We start from the raw sequence: 25150 nt of genomic DNA on the forward strand, positions 1-25150 counted from the left end.
CCGGTAGATCACTGTAGCAACCAAGTAGACCGGGACCTTTTAAAAGGGAAAGGTAACGAGGGACAGGTGTCTGCGATTTGCGCCGGGAGCGGCTGAGAGATGCCCTCGAACCTCTCGGCAAACATCAGAGGCTGAGCGACACCCTCTGTGGAAATCAGAGGCTGAGCGACGGCCTCGGCAAAGAACAGAGTCTGAGTGACGCCCTCTGCAGAGGTTTGGAGCAGACTCTGGGGTGCGACGGCGCCTTTGGCGGGACTCTGGGGCGTGACAGCGCCTTCCATGAGTGTCCGAGGCACGATGGCGCCCTCTGTGGCTGTCTGAGGCGCGACGGCGCCCTCAGTGGATGTTGCTTACAGAGGGACTTTGAAGCGTGACGGTGTCTTTGGAGGGGGTTTGAAGCAGGGCGTCGCCTTGGGAGGTACTGTGAAGTGCGAATGTGCTTTCTGAGACTTGGGAACGTGACGTCGCCCTCAAAAGGACTTTAAAGTGTGGCGTTCCCTTCGGAGAGACTTTGAAGCACGACGGCGCTGGTTAAGAGATTCTGAGATGCGACGTCGCTTCCGAAGGGGCTTCCGGAGGAACCTTTAGGCATATGACAGTATGTCTGGCAGACATCTCATTTTGGGTGGCAGTTTATCAGCTGAAATGGTCCCAGCCAAAGTGGGCAGTGGTGGTAGTAAAGGTCATCTCCCACTTATCCTCTTCTCTCATAAATTGTAGCCAATGTGCAGGTCAAGGTGATAAAGATTTGTCCATTTCTGAGTTCACTGAGGGGACAAGTGGCAGAGGGGAACAGTATTTTATTTATGCGCAAAAGAATCCAGCGGAGTCTGCTGAATTAGTGGTTGGAATCTTTTTTTAATACCCAAAGGCAGTCGAGACATTAAGAATGAGTAAGTGGTACTTTTCTTATTTCCTATAAAGGCTAGGGGCTCTGTGAGTGCTTTTTACGTTATTAATCCTAGGATAACTAGGTATTCCAGTCACCTGTGATGGTGGCCAGAAAAGAAACTTCCTCTTCATGTAGATCAACAGCAAAAGACATATATGTATACATTCCATTAACTGACTGATGCCAGTTGGGTCTCTTCATCTTCATCAGTTGGGTCTCTTCAGAAAGCAAAGGTGCTGAAATACTAGGAGAGATGCTTCGTCAAGTGCACATCCAGAAACCTGGAACTTTTAACACTTTCAATAGGTGCATGCTTCTGAGGAGGGCCCTAACAACTAATGGGTGTAGTAAAAAAAAAAAAAAAAGGTCTGAAACCAAAATAGCATGAGCTGTGAAATTTGAAGTCAGTACCTTTCAAATTTTTAGGAGCCAATTGAAGTGTCTCTAGCTTAAATGCAAACAAAAGAATTGAAAAAAGAGATAAATGAATTGAATCAATATAATTGATAAGAGCTGTGGACCTTAAAGAGAACATTTGTATGTAATTGCGTTTGAAAGATGATAAATAGTAAAAGATAAGTTTGTAGCACGGTGAGTAGGAGTCTGTGAAATTGTTCCTAGAAAAGACTCTTTTACAATAGTCAAGCAGTAATGCTTATTATTAAAACACTGAAAGGATGCAGCTGTTTTAATCTGTAACAATGTAAAGAGTACATTTTAAAGTATTTGTTTCTTTTAGAAAAAAGAATTTAATTTGTAAATACATCCATTCATTCATTTTCTCCCGCTTATCCGTAATCCGGGTCGCGGGGGCAGCAGTCTAAGCAGGCCCCCGCCTTCGACTGCTGCCCAATCCTCACAGCACCGTCCCTTACGGTCCCTCCTGCAGGTGGTGAGCACACGGGAAGGGGCCCCACGTCACTCCGACGTCACGGACCTTGATATTTCCCTCGTAAGGGACCCCCGGAGCATAGAGGGTTAAGGGCCTTGCTCAAGGGCCCAAGAGTGGCAGCTTGGCGATACCGGGGCTTGAACCCCAGACCTTCCAATCGGCAACCCAGTGCCTTAATCGCTGGAGCCACCACTCCCCCTAGATTTAATATAATTTGTAAATTAAAAACATAATAATACATTTTGAAAATATTTATTAACTGTTTTCTATATCAGTTAAATATTTGAGCTTCTTTATATAACTGCTATTTAAATAAAATTGCTAGTTATTATAAAGCAAAAAAAAAAAATCTGTTTTTGTTTACCTGACAGAGACTATGGCTGCACCAATGGCTTTAAAACGTAAGTATTTGTATTATTGATTGTCCAACCAGGCTGTTAAATTGTGCCTCCACTCATTCTATTCTTTCTTCTTCTTAACAACTATGTTTCTGTATGTATCTGAGTATGTCTGGCAGAAATCTCATTTTGTGTGGCAGTTTATCAGCTAAAACTTGGTCCCAGTCAAAGTGGGCAGTGGTGGTAGTAAAGGTCATCTTTCACTTTTCTTCTCCTCTCATAATTTGTAGCTAACGTGCAGGTCAAGGTGATAAAGATTTGTCCATTTCTGAGTTCACTGAGGGGACAAGTGGCAGAGGGGAACAGTATTTTATTTATGCGCAAAAAGAATCCAGCAGAGTCTGCCGAATTAGTGACTGGAATCTTTTTTTTATACCCAAAGGCAGTTAAACCATTAAGAATGAGTAAGTGGTACTTTTCTTATTTTCTGTAAAGGCTAGGGGCTCTGTGAGTGCTTTTTACATTATTAATCCTAGGACAACTAGGTATTCCAGTCACATGTGATGGTGGCCAGAAAAGAAACTTCCTCTTCATGTAGAACAACAGCAAAAGACATATATGTATACATTCCATTAACTGACTGATGCCAGATGGGTCTCTTCATCTTCTGTAGAAAGTAAAGGTGCTGCTGGGTCTTCTTTGCTAAACAGGTGGTTCTGAAATACTAGGAGAGATGCTCTGTCAAGTGCACATCCAGAAACCTGGAACTTTTAACACTTTCCATAGGTGCATGCTTCTGAGGAGGGCCCTAACAACTAATGGGTGTAATAAAACAAAAAAAGGGAGTAATTGGGAAAATGGAGGAATGAATTTAAAGTGAGGGGTCATCAGTGTTATCAGTCTGAAACCAAAATAGCATGAGCTGTGAAATTTGAAGTGAGTACCTTTCAAATTTTTATTAGCCAATTAAAGTGTCTCTAGCTTAAATATGAATTTTAAATGCAATCAAAAGAATTAAAAAAAAAATAGAGGAATGAAATGTAACAATAGATTAGTGAAGTTGAAGAGAGTATCTGTCTGTAATTATGTTTGAAATACAGACAAATAGTGAAATATATGGTTGTAGCATTTGAAAATGTTTAGGAGTCTTTGAGAAGGTTCACAGAAGAGGCTCTTCTACCTTAATCAAGCAATAATAATAATTATAATAATAAAAACAACAGGACTGGAGGCAGCCGATGTGATGAATTAGATTATTATATGCACGTTTCTGCATTTACACCTTAGTATCTTAGTGTCACATGAATAAACTCTTTTTGTTTCCTTCTGTACAGGGTGTATGGCTGCACCAGTGGACTCTTTATTGTGTGGTAAGTTGCTAACCATTAGACTAAAAACTTGTTGAACATGAGAGTAATTGCATATTTCTTTAATTCATGCAATATGTTTGCAGGTATTTATTTTATTTAGACAATAAAACCAAGAGAGTATAATAGAATATGGTGCATAGTCAGATTGAGAAGCCATCAGACATAATTTTAACTTACTTTAACCGTATGTATGATTTTAAACTGATGTACACTGTTTTTCTATTTAGTAATTATGTAATTTTCTTTTTCCTAATCTTTACTAGCTACTCTTATCTATTGTTATAATTGCAATCCACAAATGTTTAGTAAAATGCATGATGAGACAGTGGTGCACATACATTAAGAGCACAATATTAACGAGGAGGAATTTAGATTTTGTATTTTTCTGGTGGGGGATGAGGGAGTGTACAGTGTTTAATCACGAACATTAAATGTAAATGTTTAATCAAGTTTATCTAATTAGCTGTTGATTTCTGACTAAAGTGAGGTAATTTTCAAATTAAATAAGGAATAAAAGATTCCTGTGCTGTTATAGAAAAATAATATATGATGAGATGGTTTGATGTGGCCCAGTGTAAAAAACATAATATTGTAAAATAAATCAAATATGTAACAGCATGCCTCAAAGTGAATATATTATTGAGCATAGCCTTCTTTAACATTTAGAGTTGCATAATATTCTGAGTTAAACAAGAGTTTCTGTTAGTACTTAGGTTATTGCAATTTAAGTTCTGTTTTCAAAAGAATAATTCTCGATTTTCTCTTTGAGTTATATGGAAAACAATACTGTCTTGTCTCTCCCAAGTCTTGTGAAAAGTTCAGGATTCAAGTCACTGTGTGAGCTGTCACTGTAAAAACATCAATGTTTAAGAAAGAGCACATACAATAATACAAATATATCGTTTTACTAACAGCAACAATTAGCAAAGTGGCTCTTACAGAAAATTGCTCAACACATTTAGATAGATTAGATTAAGAATTTAACATATTACATTATATCTGTTATTTAACCAATACTGTGTTCGGTTTCCTTTTGTTTTAGATTCATATAGACTTTTTGTCTCAGTAGTTTATGCAAGTAAATAAATGTTATAAATATTATTTTAATCTAAAGTAGATACATCGTGGAAAATAATTTTCAAATTCAAGTTTATTTCTATGGCGCTTTTCACAATGCTTTTTACAAAGCAGTGAAGAGGCTCTTAAACGTTGAGACACTGTATGACGAGACAGATCCTTACCCTGTTCAGCACTGAACTGGTGAGCAATTCCAGCTGCAGTGTGGAAACGATTGCCCATTGAGATCCTTTGCAGTATCCTGTCCTCTCTTGTATTTGTCTTCCGTGGACGACAGCCTTCTTGGCGGACTTGAATGAGTCAGTGATGTTGTAAAGATTCAATATTCTTGAAATCACAGATTTGGAACGACCAACTTGTCTTGCTATGGCTGATAGGGTCACTCCTTTGGCCTTCATCTGGACAACCTGCTGCCGGAGGCTTTCAGTCACTTTAGAACGGCCCACCATCTTGCAGAGTCAGTGAAACTGGAAGTTAGGCTGCCAGTTAAATAGGTGTTGACAGATAATCAAAGTAATTAGCACCAGGTTCCAAATTAACACCAATAACTGGGAGGTATCTGAAAGTGTTCTCTAATTATGATCAGTGTGTTTTCTGGAAATTAATTTTTTTTTTTTTAAATGCCTTAGTTATTTTGTGAAAAAGGTGTTCTGGTAGCATGGTATAGACAGGACAAAAACTCCCTCAACTGTTGAGCAGTAAAGATGACATTATTTCAGAATTGTTCACATGTATATATACGTGTGTGTGTGTGTGTGTGTGTGTGTGTGTGTGTGTATATATATATATATATATATATATATATATATATATATATATATATATATATATATATATATATATATACATACATATATATATATATATATATATATATATATATATATATACATACATATATATATATATATATATATATATATATATATATATATATATATATATATATATATATATATACATACACACATACATACATACATACATACATACATACCGTATTTTTCGGACTATAAGCCGCTACTTTTTTCCTACGTTTTGAACCCTGCGGCTTAAACAAGGAAGCGGCTAATTTATTTTTTTTTTCTGGGTTTTTCCCGGTCTCACAAACTTCAAGCCAAAAAACTGAACCCCATAACATTTGACCAATGAAATTTCCGAACAGAAACGAAAAAACGCACCTCACCTGTGTTCTGAGCTGCACGGCATCAGGAGAAAAAAACGTTTTTTTTTTAAAGGCCGGACGATGCCAAAAGATAAACTTCCGAGAGAAATAGTTGTGAAAGGAAGGAGGAAGACAGTGAACAATGACTTTCTTGGTCGGCTACTGTTTAGATACAAGCCGTTGTAGCGTGTTGAGTCTGGGTGAAGGGAGCGCTCGCCAACTCCAGTTACAACAGAAATCATATAAACACAGACAGGTTTCCAAAACTCGTGCTTTTTCATTTTTCTTGGCAACAGCGTTAATGGTCAGTCAAAAAAACTTAGAAATCAGCATCAGAAAATAATAAGGACATAATCCTCAGTCTTGAACACACGCAGTAATACCGGAAAAAATGCAGTGCCAGGCTATGTCTTTCGTTAAAGCCTGTGTAAAGTACATTAGTGTAGACACTAATAGACAGTGTGGACAGGCTTATAGACAGCAGTGGCTTATATATGTTAAAAAATACAAATATTTGTAAAATTCTGTGTAAAATGAGGTATATAAATTATGGTATATATATATATATATATATATATATATATATATATATATATATATATATATATATATATATATATATATATATACAGTGAGGAAAATAAGTATTTGAACACCCTGCTATTTTGCAAGTTCTCCCACTTAGAAATCATGGAGGGGTCTGAAATTGTCATCGTAGGTGCATGTCCACTGTGAGAGACATAATCTAAAAAAAAAATCCAGAAATCACAATATATGATTTTTAAACTATTTATTTGTATGATACAGCTGCAAATAAGTATTTGAACACCTGAGAAAGTCAATGTTAATATTTGGTACAGTAGCCTTTGTTTGCAATTACAGAGGTCAAACGTTTCCTGTAGTTTTTCACCAGGTTTGCACACACTGCAGGAGGGATTTTGGCCCACTCCTCCACACAGATCTTCTCTAGATCAGTCAGGTTTCTGGCCTGTCGCTGAGAAACACGGAGTTTGAGCTCCCTCCAAAGATTCTCTATTGGGTTTAGGTCTGGAGACTGGCTAGGCCATGCCAGAACCTTGATATGCTTCTTACAGAGCCACTCCTTGGTTATCCTGGCTGTGTGCTTCGGGTCATTATCATGTTGGAGGACCCAGACTCAACCCATCTTCAATGCTCTAACTGATGAAAGGAGGTTGTTCCCCAAAATCTTGCAATACATGGCCCCGGTCATCCTCTCCTTAATACAGTGCAGTCGCCCTGTCCCATGTGCAGAAAAACACCCCCAAAGCATGATGCTACCACCCCCATGCTTCACAGTAGGGATGGTGTTCTTGGGATGGTATTCATCATTCTTCTTCCTCCAAACATGTTTAGTGGAATTATGACACAAAAGTTCTATTTTGGTCTCATCTGACCACATGACTTTCTCCCATGACTCCTCTGGATCATCCAAATGGTCATTCTCAAACATAAGACATGCCTGGACATGTGCTGGTTCAAGCAGGGGAACCTTCCGTGCCATGCATGATTTCAAACCATGACGTCTTAGTGTATTACCAACAGTAACCTTGAAAACGGTGGTCGCAGCTCTTGTCAGATCATTGACCAGCTCCTCCCGTGTAGTTCTGGGCTGATTTCTCACCTTCCTTAGGATCATTGAGACCCCACGTGGTGAGATCTTGCATGGAGCCCCAGTCTGAGGGAAATTGACAGTCATGTTTAGCTTCTTCCATTTTCTAATGATTGCTCCAACAGTGGACCTTTTTTCACCAAGCTGCTTGGCAATTTCCCTGTAGCCCTTTCCAGCCTTGTGGAGGTGTACAATTTTGTCTCTAGTGTCTTTGGACAGCTCTTTGGTCTTGGCCATGTTAGTAGTTGGATTCTTACTGATTGTATGGGGTGGACAGGTGTCTTTATGCAGCTAAAGACCTCAAACAGGTGCATCTAATTTAGGATAATAAATGTAGTGGAGGTGGACATTTTAAAGGCAGACTAACAGGTCTTTGAGGGTCAGAATTCTAGCTGATAGACAGGTGTTCAAATACTTATTTGCAGCTGTATCATACAAATAAATAGTTTAAAAATCATATATTGTGATTTCTGGATTTTTTTTTTTTTAGATTATGTCTCTCACAGTGGACATGCACCTACAATGACAATTTCAGACCCCTCCATGATTTCTAAGTGGGAGAACTTGCAAAATAGCAGGGTGTTCAAATACGTTTTTTCCTCACTGTATATATATATATATATATATATATATATATATATATATATATATATATATATATATATATATATATATATATATATATATATATATATATAGCTGGGTATCATTAGCATAACAATGGAAGCTAATCCTATGCCTTCTAATTATATATAAGGGAAGCATGTATATTGTGAAAAGCAGGGGACCTAAAACTGAACCTTGTGGCACCCCATAATTTACTTGCATTAACCTGAATAGTTCTTCATTTAATTCTACAAAATGGTAACGATCAGACAGGTAGGATTTAAACCAGCTTAGGGTTAGGGTTGGGGTTAGGGTTGCCATTCCCTGAATGCTGATGTAATTCTGTAAGCAATCTCTGAGAAAGTCACGACCTATAGAGTCTGGTAAAAATAACAGAGAGATGCAGCCTTGGTCTAAAGTTAAAAAAAAGTTAATTTGTGATTTTTAACTAGAGCAGTTTCTGTGCTATGATGGGGCCTGAAACCTGACTGAAACTCTTCAATTATATTGTTTTCTAGTAAGAAGAAGAACTGGACATACACAATTGTTTCTAAAAGCTTAGACATAAATGGAAAGTTTGAAATGGGTCTGTAATTTCATCCAAATTAGGTTTCTCAATAAGGGGCTTAATAACTGCCATCTTGGGTGGTTTAGGGACGTGACCTAAAAATATCGAGGAGATAATAATAGTGAGAAGAAGCTCACCAGTTCTATATAACACATCATGTTGTTGATTTGGCTTTGGTAATAACGTACAGTATTTGCAGTGTTACAGTGATTAAAGACAGGATGCTATTGTTATGGAGTATAAAACCCGTAGATATGTTGTCATTTGATGAGACCAGACCTGGTCAATGCAAAATAACACAGTGATTGACACATCATATGTCTTCTTTCTATACAGGTATGGTTCCCGATTTATCAATGAGTGCTCCAGGTAATATTTAATCCTAACCACTATTTTGTATAATATTTTTTCTGCATATTAATGCACATTTTATATTTGCAGCACATATAAAGTAATTGTGGCATTTACAAAAGTTTGGACATCCTTCTAATCTAAACAATTTACTTACTAAGACTCAATTGAACAGATCAAGAATTGTTTTTTGGACTAGGAATCTCAGTTCTGAAGAAAAGCTTTTTATTACAGTCGAACCCACTTATCTCGACCTCGGTTAACTCGCCAACCCTATTAAGTCGACGTTTTTCAAGTGGAACTGCCAAATTCTCGCTTTGTCTTAGCATTTTTAATCGGTTATGTCGATTCTTTTATGTCGACGAACCCTAATATACAGTGAGGAAAATAAGTATTTGAACACCCTGCTATTTTGCAAGTTCTCCCACTTAGAAATCATGGAGGGTCTGAAATTGTCATCGTAGGTGCATGTCCACTGTGAGAGACATAATCTAAAAAGAAAATCCAGAAATCACATTGTATGATTTTTTAACTATTTATTTGTATAATACAGCTGCAAATAAGTATTTGAACACCTGAGAAAGTCAATATTAATATTTGGTACAGTAGCCTTTGTTTGCAATTACAGAGGTCAAACGTTTCCTGTAGTCCTGTAGCAGGAGGGATTTTGGCCCACTCCTCCACACAGATCTTCTCTAGATCACTCAGGTTTCTGGCCTGTCTCTGAGAAACCATGTGCAGAAAAACACCCCCAAAGCATGATGCTACCACCCCCATGCTACACAGTAGGGATGGTGTTCTTGGGATAGTACTCATCATTCTTCTTCCTCCTAACACGTTTAGTGGAATTATGACACAAAAGTTCTATTTTGGTCTCATCTGACCACATGACTTTCTCCCATGACTCCTCTGGATCATCCAAATGGTCATTGGCAAACTTAAGACGTGCCTGGACATGTGCTGGTTTAAGCAGGGGAACCTTCCGTGCCATGCATGATTTCAAACCATGACATCTTAGTGTATTACCAACAGTAACCTTGGAAACAGTGGTCCCAGTTCTTTTCAGGTCATTGACCAGCTCCTCCCGTGTAGTTCTGGGCTGATTTCTCACCTTCCTTAGGATCATTGAGACCCCACGAGGTGAGATCTTGCATGGAGCCCCAGTCTGAGGGTGATTGACAGTCATGTTTAGCTTCTTCCATTTTCTAATGATTGCTCCAACAGTGGACCTTTTTTCACTAAGCTGCTTGGCAATTTCCCTGTAGCCCTTTCCAGCCTTGTGGAGGTGTACAATTTTGTCTCTAGTGTCTTTGGACAGCTCTTTGGTCTTGGCCATGTTAGTAGTTGGATTCTTACTGATTGTATGGGGTGGACAGGTTCAAATACGTATTTTCCTCACTATATCTAGCACAAGGGGGGGCAAATTTGCCACTTAACGTCGGTTATCTCTATCCGCATGACCAATCGCTGGCTTTTGCCACGTCACCATCTCACTACAGTATTTTTGCGTATATAAGACGCGTCTTATAGAAAGTTTTACATCACCGGTAGTGAGACAGCACTGTTCAGCCGCAGAAAAACTCACTCAGAGCTGTGTGTCAGAGTGAAATGACTCGAGAATTTAATGTTGACACTCGTTAGCTTTTTGTAAAAACGAACTACACCCCGCACATTTTTTGTGATTTTGTGAGCGATCTTTGTGCTTGCAATGTTGGAGAATATAATAAAGGTTTGTTTTGAGAATCGATGGTGGTTTGTATTGTATACTGGTAAATCTCTGCTGTTAGTTGGTGTACATATGCCTTTTGGTGTAAACAAACATGTATGTACATTTTTATAGCATGCCTTCATCAAACAAATCGCTGCAACGCTGTTGTGTAAAAAAAAAAACTCCAAAAACACGTGCATGTACATTCTTATTTATTAACAGCCATCATGTACATAAATAAATTTCAAGCACGTTAATATATTGCCGCCATATTGGTTTTCGTTTATCTCGATTGTCGGTTATCTCGGCGCTTTTTGGCACACCCCTACGCCGGCGACATAACCGGGTTCCACTGTATTATCATTAATTACAAATACAACACAATGCCAGTAACAATCCAAAAAGAAATACTGCACAAACATAAGATCTTATATAAAGCTTTAGTGATTTCACACCATGGTAAAGGTCTGCAAGTTTTGTTATAATCTTTAAGAGAAATCATGGTCTTTTAACCAATGTGTCAGAATTGTGGCTGTGGTTATTGTAGTACAAGTAACTCATAACATTAAGATTTCCTAAACTTTACTTTACTTACATTAGTTAACAAAAGCAAACCATTTACATCAACATTAATTCAACATAAAACTTTAGCAAAGTAGTTGTGTTTACTGTATTTAAACATTTTTTACTAAATAAGCAATATAAACAACTAAATTAGTGTGAAACATGACAAAATATTAAAATTTCTAATTTGTAGTTGTTAAATAGTTAAATTTACTGACTTGACTTATTCATAGTTTCTGATTCTATTTTTTTTCCGGTGTGCCTGCAGGTGCTTCAGATTATGCTAGTAAGTTAAATATTTGCATTTCATACACCATACATAAATGCCAGTGAAAAGAAAAGCACTGTTAACTCATTTTTCAAACAATCTATAGATCTTTTTGAAGCTGTATTTAGGGCTGCACCAAAATCAACGTTTTAGTCCCTGAAAGCTCTACATACTCAGTGTTGAATATGTGACTAATATTTTGCTTTCCTTTTTATTGTTTTTATTTTCACTGTTTTGGTGGATTTCTCCCAGTGGTAGAGTGTAAGTCTGCACATTGAGTTTTTTTCTGACTTTGTTAGTAACGTGTATTCAAATAAAAAGGTTACAGTAAGTGTAAATGTTTAATCAAGTTCAACTAATTAGATGTTAAATTCTGACTGAAGTGAAAAATGAATTCAAATTAAATAATGAATAACAGATTCCTGTGCTGTTATAGAAAAATAATTGATGTGGCCCAGTGTACAAAATGTAATATTGTAACATAAATTAAATATGTAACAGCATGCCTCAAAGTGAAGGCATATATATGTTAGAGAAGTTTATTTTTTTACCATTTAGTGTTACATAATATACCGGAGGTTACACAAATTTTAGTTTCTGTTAGTACTTAGGTTATTGCATTTCAAAAGATATATAAAAATAATTTTTTTAAAGAATTCTTACTTTATCAGAGTTAATTTGGAAAACAAAACACTTTCAGACAGAATTATTATAATGTAGTTGTAGCATCATAATGTTTTTTGTAAAAAGTTTACTTTCAATCTTCAATGCTTGTGGTAAACACAAAATAATTTCCATTGCTTTAGGTGATGGAGGTTTTGACATAAACCCAGGTAATGTTCAGCATGTTCATGTCAGGACTGCGCTCATATACTGTATGAATATGAAAATAAATCAGTGGCGGGCCGTGCATTTGGTACCTGGGCCTTCAGTGGGGACGTACCCAAATGAATCCACCTCTTAATACCACCACTATAACCATCAATACAATACAAAAACGCAATATAACAACACGTGGCTTTACAGAGAGACGTTTCACATATGGAGGTGAAAACCATTTTACTAAAGCAACAAACCCAGTTAAGACTCCAAACCTCTACACTACAACCACAACTGTGCACCTACAACATCTGGAGCAGTTCACAATCAATATTTGTGTAATAACATGATAAAAACATTAAAATGTAAACAAAATCCAACCTACTCACCCAAGATGCAGACTCATAATGTGCAGCGCCCCCAGAGGCTGTAATCCAGTGGTACCGCTCGTATTCACTGATCTGGAAGTGGAGAACAAACCCTTTCCCGGGCTGAGACATGTCCTCACCATGTCTAGCTTTTTTTCCAAATGTATTGTGTCCAAAACCAAATCAATTTTTCTTCCTCCGTAGGCATAAAAAAAGTCTAACTCTGATGTATTAACGTGTGTAGAGCTTCACACGTGTTTTACCAGTCGAACTCGGCTGTAACAGTTTCCCTCTGACCAACCAATCAGAGGACAGAAAAATGCTGATGCTATTCTGAGCCAGCTAGCTGCCCTTTCAGGAGAATCTGAAATCTGATTGGTTAAAGAAACCAAGATATTTCTTAAGGAGACGGTGGTTAAAAAAAAGGCCAGCAGCACACTTTGAAGGCTCTGGGCAGATTAGATAAACATGGCAGCACATAAAGGCTGAAATCTGATTGGACAAAAAAAAAATCTAACATCCACATACACGTACTGGAAGCAGTGCAGCCGAGAGAAACTCTACGAAATGAAGAGAATAAACTGTTGGGAATAAATTAATACAATTTCGTGGAACAAATATTAGAATTTAGGTTGTAAATGTAGGTCAGTGCTTCTAAAAGTGTTTAGACCAGCAGAGAAGGTTTTACTGACACTGACCGCCCGCCACTGATCCTTTTTTTTTTTTTTTTATACTATTTCTTCAGTAAGATCAATTTGTTTCTACATCGTTTCAAATATCTCTGCAGAATCTCTTGAGGTTCCAAAGGACCCATTGTTGCAGCTTATCTCCCTCCAGAAGGCTTCAGGTTGCTGGGAAATGGAGGCTGAACTGGCAAAGGTGTTTGGGAGGACAGAAAAAGACCTGAATGGGCAGATTCCTGCACAGGTTACTATACACACATATTGTGTCTGTGTTTAATATATATATATATATATATATATATATATATATATATATATATATGTGTATATATATATATATATATATATATATATATATATATATATATATATATATATATAACTCAAATATTGCTTATAGTATTCCCCCAAGAAAGGTTATATTTCAGGACATAAAACAGTGCTTCATTTGATAATGTATTAATGAATATATATATAAAGTAAATATTTTTCCAAATTTTGATCCCCTACCACTTTTGTTATTTGGTTTCCTGTGTAAGTATTTGGGCAGTAATATATTGTTTTGCCTATTTACAACATTAACTGAAGTAATTAAAATGTGATTGTAAGATTTTTAGCCCCCTATTTTGATTTACGCCATTAAACAGACGCTGTTAGCCAGAGCAACTTGCATCTCAATCAAGTCAAGAAGCTTTTATTGTTATTTCAACCATGTATAACTGACGCAGTACACAGTAAAACCCTGATGCTACATTTAACAACATAAAGCTACATCACAGAAAACACAGAGCTAAGGACTATTAAGTGTCTTCGCCACATAAAGTGCATCGTGTACAACCTGGTGCAAACAGTGCAAATACAATACAAGACAGTGTACAAGACAAATACACAAAACACAAAATAGTGCCGCCAGTAACCCTGTTATATTGCACATTGCAGTGTGTAAAAGAGTACTGAGTACAGGAGTGAACATTGTAATTAAACAAAAATGTAAACAAAATGTTGTGCAAAAGAGTAATAGCAGCAGTCAAAAAAGATGTGCAAAAACAGCATGTAAACAGTTTGGAGTAATGAAGTGATATAATATGAGTAGTGCTGAACACGAATGTGTGAAGTGAGTATGATTGTGTGTTTGAATCCAGGTTGTACAGATCAGTCACACAGTTGTGTGTGCGCGTGCGTGCGCGTGCGGGAGTCTCAGTTCAGTTCAGTTCACATCTAAAGGTTTATCCTTTATTGGTGTATATGATTGATTAATATTTGGTTTTGTGCTCAGGTGAAGCCAGATGTCTGGGCTACACTTCTGGCTCTGATTTGGTTGCATGGCTTTAAGATCGATGCACAGGTTGAGTGGCAGTTTTTGGCCATGAAAGCAGTGGCGTGGATCCGCAGTCAGAAAGGTAAACTGTTCTGTTGTGCAAGAAGTTACTGTGGGATGAAATAATTCTAAAACACTTTTTCTTGAAAGATTCCATGTTTCTATTGAAACGGTTTTTGCTAAAATATGATTAATAAGCATATTTACACAACCAAATGTAACACACTACAATGTACAATGTTTCACTGTTATGGTGATAAAATTATATTAATGATGATGATGATGATGATGTGTATGTGTATGTGTCTTTCAGTGGTCAACCAGTCAGCCTGTGTACGAGCAGGTAATGCTCTACTGGGTTGTCAAATTAAAGAAGATGCACTTGGGCTCTGAAGATTTCACCCTCTTCCACACAAAAGCCTTGGCATCTTTTCTCTTTTCTTCTGTAATTTCTTAACATCATATAAGATGGTGATGGCATCTGAATAACCAGTATAACATTAAAACTATAGAAACCTGATTATCTTATAGTAATAAATAATAATAAACATGTGCATAAACATATTTGCGTATACATATTTGTCAATTGCATTACACTAATAAAATAAAATAAACATTTAAATACAAACTTTACATTTACATTTCAGTCTCCAAATAGCACCAGACTTCAAATATAACCTGTATACCTTCTGATCAAAGCTCACCTGCAGATGCAGTTATTCAATCATCACAATGAAGAGTTAATTCTTGCTGACAGGCGAGATTTTTTTTTTTTAAACTAAATGGTTGTAGAATCCAAATGATTATAGGATCAAGTAGTCACCATTAGAGAACCACAAAGCACATGTTTGATGTCACATGTTTGTGGAATGGTGAGTTGATTAGCTACAAAATTAGATTGATACCCATCAGCCCTAAACCATCTAAGAGAGGCTTTTTTTTTTTTGTCATAGTTGTTTTTTTTTTGTTTTTTTGAGGTGATAAAAATAAAACGACTTTTTGAGACAGTGCAGTTATACTTGATAAATATTAAATATTAGTAAATGATAACACCAGTGAAAACGACATGCAGTTTTAAATTAAGGTTTTTATTATTGAGGGAAAACTAAATCCAAAACTACATGGCCCTGTGTGAAAAAGTGTTTGCCCCCCTGTTAAAACTGTGGTTTATCACACCTGAGTTGAATTTCTCTCACCATCACCAGGCCTGATTACTGCCACACCTGTTCACATCAAGAAATCTCTTAAATAGGACCTCAAAAGCTAGACATCATGCTGAGATCCGAAGAAATTCAGAAACAAATGAGAAAGAAAGTAATTGAGATCAATTATTTTGGAAAAGGTTATAAAGCCATTTCTAAAGCTTTGGGACTCCAGAAAACCACAGTGAGAGAAATTATTATGTGTGTGTGTGCATTCAATGCACCATATATCACATTTGTTTGTTTGGACAGACATAAAATAGAGCAAACAATACATAAAAACAAGATATTTTCACTAGTCAGAGCCAGGTGGTATCTACACAACTAGCACTTTCAAGGCCCAAATAGTTTGTAAAAGACATGATTGAAGTAATTCATGTGACTACAGTGGTTTTACCTCAATTTTATGAAGCGAAGGAAGTGCTTTGTTTGCACAAAAAATGATTTAACTTTTTATTTACAAAATATGAATCTTCAACACATGTTCACACAACAAAATCATGCGTCATGGTGATCTTGTGAACGTGGCTTGTAGATTAACTTTTCTAAATAAAGTGTTAAATTTTTTTGTGTGCAAACGAAGCACTCACATAAAATACTGGTTTGAACCACTGGAGTCATGTAGGCTACCTTTAACATGTCTTTACACACTTTCTAGGCCTGGAAAGTGCCAGCTGTGTACTCTCTATGGAGGGACAGAAAGCTCTGGGATTTCATCAATAATTTCTTTTTGTGTTCAAAAGATGAACGAGGTTCGGAATGACATGAGGATGATTAATTAAGGACAGAAGTTTAATTTTGGGGTGATCTAACCCTTTAATTTGATTAACTGACAGATAAACATTTGGTTTATTCTTCCAGAAGATTTAACTTTGGACTTTTGCAAGGTTTCTTTATGCCATCACTGATCAGAACAGATCCACCCCTTCATCTACCTTCCCTCTTCTACTTAAGGGTTAACATTCACTGGTAAAACATTCTAAACTGTATTATTTAAAAGAAAAACCTAATTCACCAGGCAATCTTCAAAGAGATCTTCTAATTTATATATTTTTACAGGAACACAGCATCGAGATTAGACATGAATCAGTTATCCAAGGTAAAGAATGAGGCAGCGGATAATTGATTCACGTCTAATCTCGATGATTTGTTCCTGTGAAAAAAAATGAATGTATCATTACAAAACCCTTTTATTTATACAACATTGAACTTAAATGAATTAAGCGACAACACAAAAGCATGCATGTGTAAGGAGCAGTTATTCGAACAATTAAAGCAAGAACCATGTGTGGACAAATGGAGCATGCAGGGTCATAGTGTGACTCTACAGCTTTTTCCTGTCTGCACTGCAGTTTGGCTACAATTAAAAATATCAATGATCAATTACCAATAAGTGTCAAAACTTCAAATAGTACATGAAACAAACCAAATGAAGACATTTTCCAGTCACGAATGAGAAGGATGAAATATGCAGTCAATTCAGGCCTGTCCAATGGAGCTCTCGGGAGAGAACCATCCTGGCAGCAATGGCATTCGTCAGCTTTCACGTGCGAGTGCAAAATTTATATTAAAAAAATCCTCACTTTTTATATCTCACACCTAGTTACATTTACATATTTTCTCTAATATCTCCTTCCTAACAATTCACATACACCAATAATTTTACGAGGCTTTGCATATCCCACCTTTTGCTTACATGTTTTTTGGTAAGTTTATACATACTGATAATCTTATAGTGGCTTATAGTGGATAGTGACCTTTTCGGAAAAAAATCCCCTGATTGTGCACTTTTGCACAACAATTCAACAAATCACATCACCCACAATATTCACACCTTTTCTTAAAATCTCGTCTTCAAGCTCATGCTCTGATAGAAACATCTTACTTCCTGTGTGTTTTGGACATTAGATCTCTTATACAAGTTCTTGCAGGTCCCCTGGTGGTCTAGTGGTTAAGATGCAGCGCTCCCACCGCTGCGACCCGGGTTCGATTCCCGGTCAGGGAACCATCCCCAGCCACTCTTAGTGCCGGTCCCAAGCCCGGATAAATTGGGGAGGGTTGCGTTAGGAAGGGCATCCAGCGTAAAACATGTGCCAAATCAAACGTGCGGAGGATCCGCTGTGGCGACCCCTAACGGGAGAAGCCGAAAAGAAACTTTATACAAGTTCTTGCAGCTATTCTCCTGTGTTCTTTATTATCTGATGATGTGCCTATTACCCTATTACTCTTCTCATTTCTTATATTTTTATATATTTATATACATTATATAATTTATTTTTATATTTTTATGATTTTTTACTTAAGTTTCTACTTGTGCTTTGAATATATTTGCATATATGCTGATTGAGTATAGTTAATGTATGTTGCCTTTTTACTTATTATATTATATTATTTTATATATTTATTTTACATATTTTATATAAACTGCCATTTTCTCTGACCCCTAACCTAATCTATTATCATTATCTCCTCACTGGCCTTTATAACATATTACATTTACAAGCTTTTTGATTATATGCTTTATGCCAAACGTTATACATGCTAAACTTTACTCTAAATCATGACTGAACTCTCTGAACCGAGTTCTTTGCAAAGCTGAGTATTATACTATATTAATGATGAATAGTGGTTACATGTAATAAGCTTGGATTTAAACTAATATAAGCAATGTTATTATTTAGCAATATGCTTCAGATAAAATATGTGCAATATTTTTTGTTTTCATAACTATAATTTGTAACACTATTACGTGTTTGCATTCTTTTGTTGGAGCAGTTTCTGATAGAAGAATTTCCTCAGTATTAATAAAGTCTTATCTTATCTTATGCTATGCTATGCTATGCTATGCATGATGAGTTCAGACATTCACATAGACATCCATAGATAAAAGATACAAAAGTATTATAGCAGGAAGTGAGGGTTTAAGATCTTTAAATCCTGTAGGTATTTATATGATTTATATTATTTAATCATATTACTGTTACTACAGCTGGACTGCCACTCACAACCTCACGCCTTCGATAGAAGAATGTTTTGGCCATTTTTTTTTAATCACCTTGGTGTTGTTTTTTCTATACTTTATTAATAAGCTCCTGTCTTTCTATTTCCAGACTGTCGTTACTTTCTCCACTTGGATATGGAGGGAGATAGTTCACCTCTGCTCTCTCTGGTCTTTTGCAGTTTTTAGCAGGAAATCTCTCAAGGTGCCTTTCTTTTTAAGGAGTTGATATGAAGGAACAACCTCCTCACCATTTCTAGCTTTTCTTCAAAAAGGATTTTTAAGTATGTACGAGACCAAATCAATTACTGCATGATTTACTCGCCACTGCAAGTAAATCATGCAGTACATCTGGTGGGTAAACTGTTGTCACATGAAAATAATTAAATCTTTGAGTAACTGCACATTGCCTTTTTACTCAATAGCTGTGGGAGGCACTAGCCAATGCTGCTTCAACATCTAACTGGTGTTGCTCTTTTGTTCTACCAGGGAATGATCCTGTCCTCACTTCAAGTTTCTGAAATTGCAACTGTACAAAATCTGCAAATGTAAGACCCAATAAAACTTGCAAGAAACCCACTGACTGAGTGAGCACCAAGGTTTCTGCAATCACAGAAAATACTGTGCCTTTTATAATTTTTCCCAAACCTGTCACAAAAATGCCATTCTCTTCAAAGCATTTCAAATCTGTCTTGCACAAAATGGCTGAGTAAATTGATGATAGTGTAGACCTTATTGCAGATTAAGTCGTCACAGTAGAGTAGAAGTAAAAGTCTGCTCTCCAGAGAGAAAGCTGTTATTCTTAAAGTGGGAATCATCATAAAAAAACGACTGTACTGGCATAAAGAACCACAGTGCCATGCATTCTTCGAAACCTTCTCCTGAATAAAACAATTTTTTCATCGTTTGCTATGCTATTTACCAAATCTGTGATCACCAATTCTTTAACAGAGCAGTAGTTCTTCTTTTCTTCTTCTTTCAGTTAGGGGTCACCACAGCGGATCATCAGTCTCCATACCACTCTGTCCTCTGCATCTGCCTCTTTCACACCAACTACCTGCATGTTTCCCTTCACCACATCAATAAACCTCCTTCTTGGGCTTCCTCTTTTCCTTCTTCCTGGTGGCTCCATCCTCAGCATTCTTCTACCAATATAACTCATGTCCCTCCTCTACACCAAACCATCTCAATCTCGCCTCCCTCATCTTGTCACCAAAACATCCTACATGCGCTGTCCCTCTAATAAACTCGTTTCTAATCTTGTCCATCCTCGTCACTCCCAATAAACATCTCAACATCTTCAGCTCTGCTACCTCCAGCTCCGCCTCCTGCCTTTTACTCAATGCCACACAACATTGCAGGTCTCACCACAGTCCTATAAACTTTCCCTTTCATTCTTGCAGATACTCTTCTATCAAAAATCACTCCTGCTATCACTCTTCTCCACCCACTCCACCCTGCCTGCACTCTTCTCTTCATTTCTCGAACACACTCTCCATTACTTTGCACTGTTGACCCCAGGTACCTGAACTCCACCACCTTCTCCACCTCTTCTCCCTGCAACCCCCCACTCCACTGCCCTCCCTCTCATTCACACACATGCACTCTGTCTTACTAATACTGACTTTCATTTCCCTTCTCTCCAGAGTGTACCTCCACCTCTCCAGGCTCTTCTCAACCTGCTCCCTACTCTCACCACCAATGACAATATCATCTGCAAACATCATAGTCCCTGGAGACTCCTGTCTGACCTCGTCCGTCAACCTGTCCATCACCACTGCAAACAGGAAAGGGCTCAGGGCCGATCCTTGATGCAGTCCAACCTTCACCCTGAACCAGTCTGTCGTTCCTACTGCACATTTCACTGCTGTCACACTGTCCTCATACATGTCCTGCACCACCATCCATCCATCCATCTTCTCCCGCTTATCCGAGGCCGGGTCACGGGGCAGCAGTCTAAGCAAAGATGCCCAGACTTCCCTCTCCCTAGCCACTTGTTCCAGCTCTTCCGGGGGACACGCTCCTGCTTCGGTCGTACAGGGACCGGACAGCCCCTAGTAAAGGGCCCCGGACCCCATACTCCTGGAGCACCCTCCACAGGCCGCCACAAGGGACACAGTCGAATGTCTTTTCCAAATCCACAAAACACATGTGGACTGGTTGGGCAAACTCCCATGAACCCTCCAGCACCCTGTAGAGGGTATAGAGCTGGTCCAGTGTTCCACGGCCTGGATGAAAACCACACTGTTCCTCCTGAATCCGAGGTTCTACTATCGGCCGTATTCTCCTCTCCAGTACCCTGGCATAGACTTTCCCAGGTAGGCTGAGAAGTGTGATCCCCCTATAGTTGGAACACACCCTCCGGGCCCCCTTCTTAAAAAGAGGGACCACCACCCCGGTCTGCCATTCCAGAGGCACTGTCCCTGACCGCCACGCGATGCTGCAGAGGTGTGTCAGCCAAGACAGCCCCTCAACATCTAGAGACTTGAGGTACTCAGGGCGGATCTTATCCCCCCCCGGTGCCTTGCCACCGAGGAGTTTCTTTACTACCTCGGTGACTTCAGCTTGGGTGATGGACAAGTCCGCCTCTGAGCCCTCAGCCTCTGCTTCCTCAATGGAAGACGTGACGGCGGGATTGAGGAGATCCTCGAAGTATTCCTTCCACCGCGAGTTTTTGCCTCGACAACCACCCGGGCTGCAGTTTGCTTGGCCTGCCGGTACCCGTCAGCTGCCTCAGGAGTCCCACAAGCCAACCCAGCCCGATAGGACTCCTTCTTCAGCTTGGCGGCATCCCTTACTTCCGGTTTCCACCACCGGGTTCGGGGATTGCCGCCTCGACAGGCACCGGAGACCTTACGGCCACAGCTCCGAGCGGCCGCTTCGACAATGGAGGTGGAGAACATGGTCCACTCGGACTCAATATCTCCGACATCCCTCGGGATCCGGTCAAAGCTCCGCCGGAGGTGGGAGTTGAAGATCTCTCTGACAGGAGACTCGGCCAAACGTTCCCAGCAGACCCTCACAGTACGCTTGGGTCTGCCGAGTCTGTCCAGCTTCCTCCCCCGCCATTGGATCCAACTCACCACCAGGTGGTGATCAGTTGACAGCTCCGCCCCTCTCTTTACCCGAGTGTCCAAGACATACGGCCGCAGGTCAGATGAAACGACCACAAAGTCGATCATCGACCTACGGCCTAGGGTGTCCTGGTGCCACGTGCACTGATGGACACCCTTATGCTTGAACATGGTGTTCGTTATGGACAAACTGTAACTAGCACAGAAGTCCAATAACTGAACACCGCTCGGGTTCAGATCAGGGGGGCCGTTCCTCCCAATCACGCCCCTCCAGGTGTCACTGTCGCTGCCCACATGAGCATTGAAGTCTCCTAGTAGAACGACTGAGTCCCCAGTCGGAGCACTGTCCAGCACCCCTCCCAGAGACCCCAAGAAGGCCGGGTACTCTATACTGCCGTTTGGCCCGTAGGCACACACGACAGTGAGAGACCTATCCCCGACCCGTAGGCGCAGGGGAACGACCCTCTCATTCACCGGGGTAAACTCCAACACATGGCAGCTGAGCTAGGGGGCTATAAGCAAACCCACACCAGCCCGACGCCTTTCACCATGGGCAACTCCAGAGTGGTGGAGAGTCCATCCTCTCTCGAGGAGTGTGGTTCCAGAGCCCAGGCCGTGCATAGAGGTGATCCCGACTATCTCTAGTCGGAACCTCTCAACCTCACGCACAATCTCAGGCTCCTTCCCTGCCAGCGAGGTGACATTCCACGTCCCTAGAGCTAGCTTCCGTGTCCAGGGATCGGGTTGTCGAGGTCCCCGCCTTCGACTGCTGCCCGATCCTCTCAGCACCGGCCCCTTACGGTCCCTCCTGCAGGTGGTGAGCCCACTGGAAGGCGGCCCCACGTCGCTCCTTCGGGCTGAGCCCGGCCGGACCCCGTGGGGGAAGGCCCGGCCACCAGGCGCTCGCATACGAGCCCCAACCCCGGGCCTGGCTCCAGGGTGGGGCCCCGGCTGCGCCATACCAGGCGACGTCACGGTCCTTGGTCTACCATTTCTCATAAGGGGTTTTGAACCGCTCTTAGTCTGACCCGTCGCCTAGGACCTGTTTGCCTTAGGAGACCCTACCAGGGGCATATAGCCCCGGACAACATAGCTCCTAGGGTCATTCGGGTACTCAAACCCCTCCACCACGGTAAGGTGGCAGTTCAAGGAGGGGTCCTGCACCACCCTCACATACTTCTCTGACACACCTGATGTCCTCATACAATATCACAACTCCTCTCTCCACCCTGTCGTACGCTTTCTCTAAATCCACAATGCAATTCCTTCTGTCTTTCTCTATACTTCTCAATCAACATTCTCAAAGCAATTCTCGAGGAAGTGGTGCTCTTCCTCGGCATGAAACCATACTGTTGCTCACTTCTCCTTCCACAAGTCAAGATGGCGCCGTGAGGTCGGCTGCAGTCACAACTGCTCCGGCTCCTGTATCCATAAACATACCCTGTATATACAATTTTTCTTATTTTCCTATATATATATATATATATATATATATATATATATATATATATATACATATTTTATATTTTACATAGTTTGTTTTTATTTATCTGCCTTATTTTTTCCCCCTTGTTTTAACCCCCCCCCCTTTCTATTCCCGGACAATCATACAAAGCATTTCACTGCATGTCGTACTCTGTATGTATGTGACGAATAAAATTTTATTTGAGATGGTCACCTCTTCTCTCAGCCTGGCTTCCACTACTCTTTCCCATAACTTCATGGTGTTACTGATCAATTTTATTCCCCTGTAGTTACTGCAGGTCTGCACATCTCCATTATGCTTAAAGATCTGCACCAGCACACTCCTTCTCCATTCCTCAGGCATCCGCTCACCTTCCAGAATCTTGTTAAACAATCTGGTTAAAAACTCCACTGCATCTCTCCTAAACATCTCCATGCTTCTACCAGAATGTCATCTGGTCCAACCGACTTTCCACTTTTCATCCTCTTAATCGCTGCTCTCACTTCCTACTTACTAATCCTATACACTTCCTGCTTCACCAACTCCACATCATCCAACCTTCTCTCTCTCTGATTTTCCTCGTTCATCAGCTGCTCAAAATACTTCCTCCATCTTCTCAACACTCTCCTCACTAGTCAACACATTTCGGAGATGGAAATCCTTTATTGCTCTAACTTGCAGCACATCCTTCCCAGCTTGGTTCCTCTGCCTGGCTAATCGGTACAAATCCTTTTCTCCTTCCTTAGTGTCCAACTTCTCCTACAGCTCCTCATATGCCTTTTCCTTGGCTTTCACCACATCTCTCTTTAACTGCTGCCGCATCTCCTTGTACTCCTGCCTACTTTTCTCATCACTCTGTTGATCCCACTTCTGTTTTGTTAACCTCTTTCCCCTTATGCTCTCCTGCACTTCCTCATTCCACCACCACGTCTCTTTGTCTTCCTTTCTATTTTCAGATGTCACACCAAGTGGTTTTCCAGCTGCCTCCCTCATCACTCCTGCAGTAGTTCCACATTTCCATCCTTTTAGCAAAAGCTACCACCATCTGCCCTTCCACATTCCACTCCTTAGAACCATACCTACCCATAACCTCCTCATCACCTCTGTTCCCTTCACCTACATGTCCATTAAAGTCTGCACCAATCACCAATCGTTCATTTCTAGGTACACCATCTACCACGTCATCTAATTCACTCTAGAATCTTTCCTTCTCCTTCATCTCACAACCCACTTGTGGAGCATAGGCACTGATGACATTTACCATCATCTCTTCAACTTCCAGCTTCACGTTCATCACCCTACCAGAAACTCTCTTCACCTCCACTACACTCATACTGTACTCTTCCTTCAGAATCACCCCTACACTATTTCTTTTTCCATCCACACCATGATAGAACAGTTTAAACACCTCCAATGTTCCTGGCCTTACTCCCTTTCCACTTGGTCTCCTGAACACACAAAATATTGACCTTTCTCCTCTCCATCATATCAGCTCCCTCTCTCCCTTTACCAGTCATAGTGCCAACATTTAAAGTACCAACCCGAACCTCTACTCTCCTAAACTTCTCCTTTCCCTGTCACCTCTGTAGATGTCTTCCTCCTCTCCTTCTCCTCCTTCAGCCAAAGGTAGCCCAATTTCCACCGGTACCCTGTTGGTCAATGATACCTGTGGCGGTCGTTGGTAACCCGGGCCTCAACCGATCCGGTATAAAATTCTTAATCGTGACCCACATATTCGATTTGGCACGTTTTACGCTGGATGCCCTTCCTAACGCAACCCTCCCCATTTATCCG

General features: G+C 39.8%; 1 protein-coding gene across 1 annotated transcript in view; it reads left to right on the plus strand.

The window, feature by feature from the left end:
- LOC310729348 (von Willebrand factor A domain-containing protein 5A-like) overlaps positions 1–15245 on the plus strand; it is a 31182-nt gene extending 15937 nt beyond the window's left edge. Inside the window, exons 16-23 of the mRNA XM_083547455.1 lie at positions 2334–2374; positions 3457–3492; positions 8875–8907; positions 11430–11447; positions 12236–12262; positions 13404–13543; positions 14576–14699; positions 14931–15245. Of these exons, the coding sequence (XP_083403581.1) occupies positions 2334–2374; positions 3457–3492; positions 8875–8907; positions 11430–11447; positions 12236–12262; positions 13404–13543; positions 14576–14699; positions 14931–15010 (499 nt within the window). The 3' untranslated portion in view covers positions 15011–15245. The remainder of the gene's footprint in view (positions 1–2333; positions 2375–3456; positions 3493–8874; positions 8908–11429; positions 11448–12235; positions 12263–13403; positions 13544–14575; positions 14700–14930) is intronic.
- The last annotated feature ends 9905 nt before the right edge of the window (positions 15246–25150 follow it).

The sequence above is a fragment of the Silurus aristotelis genome (assembly GCF_946808225.1).
Source record: "Silurus aristotelis genome assembly, chromosome: 7".
Taxonomy (NCBI): domain Eukaryota; kingdom Metazoa; phylum Chordata; class Actinopteri; order Siluriformes; family Siluridae; genus Silurus; species Silurus aristotelis.